The 10,627-nt window shown below is 48.7% G+C and overlaps 1 protein-coding gene across 6 annotated transcripts; it reads right to left on the minus strand.

Moving 5' to 3' along the window:
* Window positions 1–5,836: 5,836 nt before the first annotated feature.
* Window positions 5,837–10,416, minus strand: TMEM176A (transmembrane protein 176A). 6 transcript variants are annotated; one of them, XM_080664965.1, is made up of 7 exons: window positions 10,303–10,416; window positions 9,413–9,599; window positions 8,822–8,944; window positions 7,533–7,589; window positions 7,168–7,398; window positions 6,523–6,633; window positions 5,837–6,145 (listed from the first exon to the last, which is right to left on the minus strand). In XM_080664965.1, exons 2-7 carry the CDS (start codon window positions 9,593–9,595, stop codon window positions 6,104–6,106), a joined length of 747 nt encoding a protein of 248 aa, XP_080521091.1. In that variant the 5' UTR covers window positions 9,596–9,599; window positions 10,303–10,416; the 3' UTR covers window positions 5,837–6,103. The 6 variants fall into 6 exon arrangements, with proteins under 6 accessions (XP_080521091.1, XP_080521092.1, XP_080521090.1 ...); XM_080664966.1 differs by having other exon boundaries at window positions 9,413–9,595; window positions 10,303–10,411; XM_080664964.1 differs by lacking the exon at window positions 10,303–10,416 and adding an exon at window positions 9,819–9,949.
* Between the last annotated feature and the right edge of the window lie 211 nt (window positions 10,417–10,627).

A 10,627-nucleotide genomic window follows, 5' to 3' on the forward strand; every position in this document is an offset into this window, starting at 1 on the left:
TGGCAGGTCATGTCAGGCTGGCTGTGCTTCTCTGGGAAGCTCAGTGAAGCACCACCTCCATCAGTTAGCTCTGTCCCTGACTGAAACACAGTAAGTACTTCCTTTCCTCACTTTTTGGCCCTAGGGGTGCTGACACTCTCCCTGACCTACCTGGGTTACCAACCCGAGTGTGGTATCATCACTTAAGGTTTTTCCTAAAATTTGCTGGCATCTTTGTAAATAGTCCCTTTATCGCATGCTTCTCAAATGACCCACTCTGAGCACGCTGAGTGTGCCATCTGTTTTCTGCCGGGATCGCGACAGCTAGAGTGTTTCTTTGGGGATCATAGTTAGCCTTACTCTGATGGTCACCTCCAGGCCAGCTGACTCCCATTGGCCTTCCAGACTTTTAATCCTTTTTCAGGCTGGTCTTCCTGAAGCAAGAATGTCCATTTTATTCATTTGATGATCAGGGATTAGTTTTACATTAACTGATATAATTGATGATTTTTGCACTACATATTGTTTTTTATAACTTTGAAGATAACTCAAGAATAGGGAGTTCTAATGTGTATCTATTATTGTGATTATATCCTTCATACAGAAGAAGGTATAAAATGTATATGTGCAGTTTTAATAATAATAACAGTGTGTCCACCACCTAGGTTAAGAAGAAAAGTTGCCCCGACTCCAGACCTTTATGCAATTCTCTATAGATGCATCTTTCCCCTCCCCAGTCACCCCTGCCAGGAAGGAACTGCTGTCCTGACTTTCATCTTATTCATCGCCCCACTTTTCAGTTTTGAGAGATGTAGATATAAGTAATACAGGTGGTTTTTTTAAAATCCTCACCCTAAGTTATTTTTTTCCATTGATTTCTTGAGAGGGTAGAAGTGAGGGAGGAGGAGAGTAGGGAGAGAGAGAGAAACATCAACGTGAGAGAGACACATCGATTGGTTGCCTCCCGCATGCGCCCCGACTGGGTCTCAGGAACCTGCAACCAAGGTACATGCCCTTGACCAGAAACCGAACTCGTGACCCTTGAGTCCACATACCAATGCTCTAATTACTGAGCCAAACTGGCCAGGGCTAAGTAATAGCATTTTTGATTTTGAAGAACTGAGGAGCATGTATAAAGTGAGGTGCATCCGGAATGGTCAGGCTGGTATTTGTAAGTGAAGATCATGGACCAGATTCTGCCCTCCTGCAAGTTTTAAGAACCCTCTCTGGGGGAGTCAGTGGAGAGTCCTGAGCAAGTCTAGGGAAACAAGAGCTGCTCATATTTGAGGCTGTATTGTGGGCCAGAAGGAACACCGTCAGTGGGTCCCCTGACTCACTGGACTAGAATAGACCAAAGCAGAACACGTCTGTGGAAGGTGGTAGGAATGTCCTCAGCATAGCCAAGCGGGGATATGATCCTGAGGCACAGGGTCCAGACAATTCAAGTAAAATAAGAACCTGGCCACCTCTCTCTTTGGTTCGGTGCTGGTTGGTCACACCCCAGTTTTGTTCCTCTGATTCTCATTTTATCCATGTTGCCCAAACAATGCTTCTTCTTTAAAGATAGAGCACCAGTTTTCAGTCAGCTGTAAGCAGGGTACATTTTCCAGCTTCTGCTCTGGGAGACCGTCCTTCTTTAAATGATGGATTTTATCCACAATATACTGACTGGACAGGCTGAGTTTTCAATATTTTTGAGGTGAAAATGTATTAATTAGAGCCGTGGTTGGCAAACTGCGGCTCGCGAGCCACATGCGGCTCTTTGGTCCCTTGAGTGTGGCTCTTCCACAAAATACCACGGCCTGGGCGAGTCTATTTGAAGAAGTGGCGTTAGAAGAAGTTTAAGTTTAAAAAATTTGGCTCTCAAAAGAAATTTCAATCGTTGTACTGTTGATGTTTGGCTCTGTTGACTAATGAGTTTGCCGACCACTGGGTTAGAGTAATGTCTGGTTGTAAGCGACAGAATATGTGAAATGATATAAGTTTCTTTCTCACATAAACATCTAGGCTGTACTCACATCCTCCCATGACCACACCAACATTACAACTAAATTATGGAACGATCTGCCTGGAGAACCATCCTAAGACTTGCTGAACAAAAGTCCTATAACTAAGGATATAATGGAGATGCCACGTGGAGATTGACGTGGGAAAGACGAAACACAAAAGGGGCTGGCCCCACACCACATGTGGAGGTGGAGAATCCCGAGGGATATCTTAGCTGCAGAAGTCACCCCTGAGGAGCAGAGCTCTCAGTCCCACCCCAGGCTTCCCAGCCTGGAACACCAGTGCCAAGAAGAGGAGGCCACATAATATCTGGCTGTGAATATCAGTGGGGTTTCCACCATCCTCATGAGATGGAAGGTTGCTGGAAACCCAGACATCTTCTTAAAGGGCCCACATACAGACTTGCTCACTAGCACTCATCTTGGCCTCCAGCAGAGGGACAGTGGCTAAAGGGGTGCCAGAAACATACAGGGAGAAACTGAGTTGTGTGGATTCAGAGTGAGGGCTGGAGGGCTGGCTGCCATTGTCCCTGTGTTGAGCCCTCCTCCTGCATGGCAGTTGGGTGCCACCTTTCCTGTGTTGAGCACCTCCCCCCACCCCCCACCAGCTGGTGCCAATTTAACCTACATTAGCCTAGCTCCACCCTGAGGACTCCGTGAAACTTGGCCAGACCTCAAGGTCTGCAGGCCCTAGGCGGGTGGCAGCTGTACCCTGAGACTTTTGCTGAGGAAGAATTAACATTGTTAAAATGTCCATACTACCCAAAGCAATTTATAGATTCAATGTAATCCCTATCAAAATACCAACGACATTTTTCACAGAACTAGAACAAATAATTATAAAAGTTATATGAAACCACAAAGACCCTGAATAGCCACAGCAATCTTGAGAAACATGAACAAAGTTGGAGGTATCATGCTACTTGACATCAAACAGAATTGAGAACCCAGAAATAAAATCATGCCTTTATGGGTCAATTAATCTATGACAAAGGAGGCAAGAAATATACAATGAGGGTAAAGGCAGTCTATTCAATAAATACTATTGAGAAAATTGGACAGATACATGTAAAAAATGAAACTAGACCACCTTCTTATACCATATACAAGAATAAATTCAAAATGGATTAAAGACTTAAATATAAGACCCGAAATCATAAAACTCCTAGAAGAAAACAGAGGCAGTAAATTCTCTAACATTGCTCTTAGTAATATTTTTTTTCTAATACATCTCCTTGGGTAAGGGAAACAAAAGAAAAATAAATAAATGGGACTATTTCAAATTGAAAAGTTTTGCATAGAAAAGGAAACCAGCAACAAAATAAAAAGATAACCAACTTGCCCTGGCCAGTGTTCTCAGTGGTTAGAGCATCAGTCTGTGCACTGGAAGGTCAAGGGTTCGGTTCCCTACCTGGGTTGCAAGTTCAATCCCACATGTAGGAGGCAACCAATCAATGTGTCTCTCTCACATGGATTTTTTCCTCTCCCCACCGCCCTCTCTAAATCAATGGGAAAAAATACCCTTAGTCCTCCGGTGAGGATTTAAAAAGACAACCTACTGAATGAGAGAAGATATTTGCCAATAATACATCTGATAAAGGGTTAATATCCAAAATTTATAAAGAACTCATACAACTCAACTCAACACACACACACACACACACACACACACACACACACACACACATTCCCCCAAACAATCCAATTAAAAATGGGCAGAAGACCTGAGTAGAAAATTCTCTAAAGATGACATACAGATGGCCAACAGATATATGAAAAGATGCTCAATGTCACTAATCATCAGAGAAATGCAAATTAAAACCACAATGAAATATCACCTCATACCTGACAGAATGGCTGTCATCAATAAATCAACAAACAACAAGTGTTGGTGTGTATGTGGAGAAAAAGAAACCCTTGTGTACTGTTGGTGGGATTGCAAATTGGTGTAGCCACTATGGAAAACAGTATGGAGGGTCATCAATTAAAAATAGAACTACCATTTGGTCTAGCAATTCCACTCCTGGGAATATAGCTGAATAAACCCAAAACACTAATTTAAAATTATATATGTACCTCTATGTTCATTGCAGCATTATTTACAACTAGAGGCCCCAGTGCATGAAATTCATGCATGGTGGGGGGGGTGTCTCTCAGCCCAACCTGCACCATCTCCAATCTGTGACCCCTCGGGGGATGTCTGAATGCTGGTTTAGGCCCGATCCCACAGGGATTGGACATCCTTCTCACAATCCGGGACTGCTGGCTCCAAACCACTCGCCTGCCTGCATGCCTGATTGCCCCTACCCGCTTGTGCCTGCCAGCCTGATCACCCTTAACCACTCCCCTGCCAGCCTGATCGATGCCTAACTACTTCCCTGCCGGCCTAATTGCCCCCAACTGCCCTCCCCTGCCAGCCCGATTGCCCCCAACTGCCTTCCCCTGCTGGTCCAGTCGCCCACAAATGCTCTCTCCTCTGAGGCAGGTCGCCCCCAACTGCCCTTCCTTGCCAGCCCAGTCGTCCCCAACTGCCCTCCCCTGAAGGCCTGGTCACCCCTAACTGCCCTCCCCTGCTGGCCTGATTGCCCACAACTTCCCTCCCCTGCTGGCCATCTTGTGGTGGCCATCTTATGACCACATGGGGGCAGCCATCTTGTGACCACATGGGGGCAGCCATCTTGTGACCACATGGGGGTGGCCATCTTGTGCAAGGGTGTGATGGTCAATTTGCGTATTATCTCTTTATTATATATGATAGCCAAGTTTTTTAAGCAACCCAAATGCCCATCAGTAGATGATTGGATAAAGAAGAGGTAGCACTATATACAATGGAATATTACTTTGCTTTAAAAAGAATGAAATCTTACCATTTGCACAGCTTGTCTGGATCTAGAGGGTATTATGCTAAGTGAAATAAGTCAAACAGAGAAAGACAAATACCATATAATTTCACTTATATGTGAAATCTAAAGAACAAAACAAACAAACAAAAACAGATTCATGGATATAGAGAACAAACTGAATGTTGCTGTTCTTGGTCTTTTGATTTGTATCAATGTGAGAATTGGCTAATAAGGTACTAAGAAAACTCTGCTGAGATTTTGATTGGAATCACATTGAAATTAGGTATAAATTTGGAGGGTGATGACGTCTTTACAAAACTGAGTCTTCCCTTCCTAGACAGGTGCATATATTTCCATTTATTTAGATATTCATAAATATTTTCCAATAATGTCTTATGGTTTTATTAATGACTTGACTGTCTAGATTTAGTCCTAGCTAACTTTATCCCTATTGTTTTTTTGCTATTGTAAATGGTTTAAAAAGAAAAACTTTTTCTTTTTAAAAAATCAGCAAGGAATTACTTTACCTCATATAAAGTTATTCAAAGGTAAGCCAAACATGGGCATGTTCTGTTGTGCTATAGAAGGCCAGGCTCCTTGGGTCTTCCTCTTGCACCATGGCTCTGACTTATCCTTCTGGCTATAATCTGGCTTCTCCAGCAGGAGAGATGGGGGTCCTGGTCCCAGGAGGGAAGGAATGAATTGGGAGAAGGAAGGAGAGAATGCCGGCAAGACTGACCACTTTATCTCTAGGAATGCTTTTTTGCCTTACCATCTGATTTTAACAGAGTTGTACCAATTTATTTGTTATAAATGTTTTCCATCCTCTTACTCTCAATCTTTATGTATCCTTGTTTTAGACATGTTTCTTGTAAATAGTGCATGGATGAAGTTTATAAAAATACAGTGGGCCAGCAACCCTAGACGCTGGGAATGGGTTTGCTCTTGGCTCATTCTCTATTGCCTCCCCAACCAAGGGAAATTCATTGGAATAACTAAGCGAGAAGCTGGGAGCAACAACGTAAGAGTTTATTTTCATCACTGCTCAAGAGGGAACATGAAGTGGGGCAGGATGGTGGAGGTGTGCAAGAAATGGGAAAGAGGCACCCTGAGGGTTGGTGGAGCAGGGCTGTGGCTGTGGCCGTGGCTGTGGGGCAGGACAACTAGGGCCACTGGAGGGTCTCATTTCCTTGGTCTGGTTCTTATTCCAGGATTCAGATGCAGGGACATGGGTGCAGAAGGAGCTCTAGGCATGAGTACTCAGGAGAGGCAGGGCTAGATTTTACTTACTCCCATCAGTGGCTTCTGGTCTTTTTTCTAAGGGAGGAAGAGGAAGAGGAAGAGGAGGAGGAGGAGGAGAGTCAACCCAGAGGGGGAGAGGAAGCACAAATTCTCTCCTCAAAGGCAGCTTAGTTCTGGAGCCAACCAGATCCATCCTTATCCTCATGGTACCAAATGCAAAGAGCCCCAAAGTCCCACCATGGATATGGACTTCCCTGGCTTCCTGGGGCCACGTGGTAAGGGACAGTGGCTTTCTGGGCTGGGCCACCACTGGGGTAGAAAGACAGGTACGATGTTCTTGGGACTCACTGTCATGGGGCCTTTTCTCTTGCCCAGCCATCCACTTTCTATTCTATCTCCTAGCTGCATAGCTTCCTGCCCCAAACACACAGACACATATGTTAGGGACTCACCTCCTTGGGTTGGAGTCTTCTCCAGCAGTACAGAAACATGGGGGTCAGAGAAGTCAGAAGCAGCAGAACCCAGATACTCAACAGCATGGCCTTAAGGCCAATGGACAGGGCCTGAGAACAGAGGAGCAAAGCTGCAGGCACCAGAATGACCGTTGCCATCTGTGATCTGTCTCCAGCCTCATCACCGACACACAGATACCCTCCACCCTGTCATCCCAAGTCTGTAGGGGGCTGGAGGGGACTGAGGAAGTAGTGCTATGTGCGGTGGGGTCAACAGGTCTAGTGTACAAGAACACCCAGAGGTCCCTCTCCTTGAGCCTCAGCATCCTCATCTGAACAGGGACAGGCCTGGGCTATGATTTGGTTCCCCAACTGCCCCGAACTTGACAAGACCCAGGGAAAAGATGCATTCATGCCTTTGCAGCACCGCACACACTGGCGATATTGATTCACTTATTGTTGTTTCAGTGTTTGTGTTCCCACTTGGCTGTGATATCCACAACCGCAGGAACTGTTTCTGTTTGTTCAACACCATCATCTGTGGTGACAGTAGTCAAGCTTGGTGCAGAAGAGGTGACACTGTTTTGGATGGACAGTCTTCTTGTTGCCCACTGTCTGCGCTGCTCCTCTCCCTTTCCCACCTACCTTGACCAGGCGCAGGTAGGACAGGCACAGGTGCCTCCTGTTGGCTTCTTCAGGAGTGCTGGTGGGGAGGGTAGGCTCCCAGGGGGGGAGGGTAGGCTCCCAGGAGGGGGGCCTAGTACACAATCCCTGTTGGAATTCATAGCTTAATTCCTGGAAATAATAAGCTCCAGTGTAGACGGCTGCAATGGCTGTGGCGAAAGCTGCCAGGGCGAGCAGGGTCCTCAGCAGGGCCTGGGATGAAGAGGAGACAGGGAGACCTCTTGATTCAGTCTCCCTTGGAGACCAATGGGGAGGGGGAGAGGGGCTCAACGGGGTGGGCGGGAGATTTGGGGTGGCCTCCAGCTTCTGCCCTTCCCCGAACTCACACAGCAGGTGCCACCCCATTTCTCGTAAATGAAGCATATGACTCCAGCCAGCACAGCCTGTGGAAAGATGGGACACATAAGCCCTTCTAGCTGCCTGTGTCTCTGTCCTTCGGTAACTTTCACAGGTAGAGCTGGCCTTGCCCCAGAACATATGTGGGCTGGGAGTTTTGAGTTAAGCTTGTGCGGGAAGGTAGCAGTGAGGGTGTGGAAGTCTGGAGACTCCTCAGGCTGTGGGACCCTCTGTTTTAGTGACATTAAAGGTGCTAGTGGTCAAGTCAGGTGTGAACCCTCTCTTCTTTCTCCAAAGCCTTTCTCTTTAAGCCACACCAGTGCTTTCTGCAAGTTCATGTGGAAGACCTGGGCTGTTGGAGAAGCTCTCAGTTCAGGATGAGTCTGCCCTGCCTCAGGTTGGCGCCTGTCCCCACATTGCTCTGCTCCTGAGTTCACAGAACAGGAAGTATGGTCCATCCGGTGCATAGATGATGACTTTGGCCCCTCTTTCAATAAATTCGTTTTGCTGTTACTTTGTGAGTGTACATGAGTTTGCCAAAGGGCTTCAATCCCACCATGACCTGCCCACCAAGCTGCCACTGCAGATCGCACCCCCTCCCATCTGTTGACATTAGCCGTTGTCCTTCAATGACACCCACATGGTCCCCGTGGTGCAGAACCTGCAGAGGGCAGTGTGAAAGGACTAAGAGGTGCCCCTTCTTTGTGGGCCTACACCCTGCAGCACAGGATGCCTCCCCATCTCTATGCAAGTGTCTGGAGATTAGCTGGGGCCTAGATCCTTAGTTTATATTTGCTGTTGAAAGTGGGGAGAGGCAGCCAGCTTGGTGGGGGACGCCCTCGGCAGGGATCCGGGAGAGCTGACTTATGCTATTACTTTTCTGGGCTCTTTAAAAGAAAATTTTTTAAAATTATTGATTTCAGAGAGGAAGGAAGTGGGAGAGAGAGAGAGATAGAAACATCAATGATGAGAGAGTCATTGATTGGCTGCCTCCTGAAAGTCCCACACAGGGGATCAAGCCTGCAACCTGGGCATTTGCTTGGATTAGGAATCAAACCACGACCTCCTGATTCAAAGGTCAACACTCAAACACTGAGCCATGCTGGCCGGATTGGTTCTTTTCTCATCTGTAGAAACAGGGGATCGGCCTCGAGAACTTAGGGTCTTTTGGGTTGCCAACATTCCACAATACCACATTGATTGTGGCGGTATTGATGATGTTGGGCAGTCCCTTCTGACAGGTCCACCGACCTGCCCACCATCCTCTGGCCCCACTCACCACAACCCCTGTCCAGATGCCTGCGACCCATCTGGCCATGGAATACGGGTAATTGTCATAGAATGCGATGCAGCCAAGTCCTCCCAGGACCCCACTCATCAGCCCCAGCACGATCTGCACCACCTGAAAGATGAAGAGCTTGAGAACCTGGCCCCCAAATCTCAGAGAAGCTTTAAGGACCTGCTGCTCCAGGTATTCACTGTGAGAACCCCATACAAAAGAAAGAGAGGAAGGTAGAGAAAGAGAGGTGAGGGAGGGACAGGAGACAGAGGGAGGGTGCCGACCATGCTGCGTCTGGCCCAGGGGAGAGGCTGGGCTCAGGGTTCCACAGGCTGGGACTTTCAGTGGTCAGCTCTCTAGCCCACAGTGTACCCTACCTACAGTTTTCACTGGGAAGGCCAGTTAGTGATGAAGAAAGCTAGAAACAGAGCAGGGGAATGAGTTTCTAGGCATTAGATACAACAGACTCGATGTCCTATTCAGATTGAGGCTGCAGAGAGTGAGTGTGCCGAGAGAGGGCTTCTCTCCTTTCTTGATAAAGGGGCCTGGGTCCTCCCCGCCCGCCCCACCCCCCACAGCAGCCTTGCTCACCCAGGAGGCCACGAGCAGCCGTCTGTGTCCTGGGGTCCAGGGGGTGGTGTTGGGGGCAGAAGGCCACAGCAGGCAGCTCAGGTTCAGCGCAGGCTCCTGGTGGATGTGCACGTCGATGTGGGTGGGCTTGGGGGCCCCAGGGGCCACCTCACCCCCTTCTGCTGTCCCCATGGTCGTGGACATCTGGCTGGAGGAAAAGTTGGCAGGTTTTCACAGATTCCACTGGAGTTGGGGACTGGTGGAGGCCCCCGGTCCCGGAACAGCCTTCCTAGGCCCCTCTCCAGGGGTGAGGGGTGTTGTGGCAGGGCAGCCCCTGGAACCTCCCCCTTCATTTAAGATCTGCTCTGTCCCCCTGTCTTCCTCCACGGCCTCAGGGTCTGGACCAATCAGTGCCTGCCTCTCTCACCTCTCCCCTATCTGCTCCCTTGGCGCCATCATAGCCCCCGCTCAGACTCCTATCTCAGCCTTTTCCCAGGCCTTCAGGCTGCAGGACAGAACCCCAGTCCTTGCTTCCTGTTGAGCTTCTGTTGCTGTAGCTGGGCCTGGGGACACCCTTCAGCCCCTCAAGACCTCCCTCTCCACCAGTGGCCACTCAGCCAGCCGTTTGGGGCCTGGTGAAGCTCCTCCACCCCCGGGAAGGACTGCATTGTGGGTGAAGGTGGAGTTAAAAGGGCAGACTGACTTGGCATCAAACAGGGACGCAGGTGGCATCCACTCTTGCCACCTTCCTGGAGTCACATTCTCTATGTCATTGTTGTTCTTTCCCTCCCTCCCAGCAAGTTCTGAGGGGTGAGGCTGCAGAGGCTGTGAGGCGCAGCAGGATGAGTTCCCCTGGAGAGGGGCTCTGTGAGCAGATCTGTGGGAAAGGTCTGGGGCTGGGGTTGCCTCACCTAAGCTCCCCAGGAATTGGAGGCTAGTGGAGCAGGAAGGCCGGGAGGAGCTGAGCACTGAGACCAGGCTGAGGGAGAGGAAGGTGATCCAGCGGAGCGCAGAAAGGAGTGGCAGGAAGGAGCGGCAGAAAGGGGATGGTTGGGCTTTAGCAAGTGGTTTCCTGGCATCCAGCTGGGACAAAGGGGCCCCTCTGGGGTTTTCCGTGGTTGAGTGGATCACCAGGAGCCAGGCTTTGCCTGTGCTGTGGATGTGTTCGCCCCAGTGTGTGTGCGCAGTCTGAGTAGGTATGAGTGTGAGTGTGTTTGTGTGTGTGTGTGTGTGTGT

Source organism: Plecotus auritus, assembly GCF_963455305.1.
Source record: "Plecotus auritus genome assembly, chromosome: 4".
Taxonomy (NCBI): Eukaryota; Metazoa; Chordata; class Mammalia; order Chiroptera; family Vespertilionidae; genus Plecotus; species Plecotus auritus.

Excerpts from the sequence above, each read along its gene's own strand:
- TMEM176A (XM_080664964.1), bottom strand. The coding sequence starts at position 9,850 with ATGATGGCGCCAAGGGAGCAGATAGGGGAGAG. Across the intron at positions 9,600-9,818 it reads AGGGAGCAGATAGGGGAGAG|CCAGATGTCCACGACCATGG; the intron begins GTGAGAGAGGCA and ends CTTTTCCTCCAG. Across the intron at positions 7,590-8,821 it reads GCATCTGGACAGGGGTTGTG|GCTGTGCTGGCTGGAGTCAT; the intron begins GTGAGTGGGGCC and ends ATCTTTCCACAG.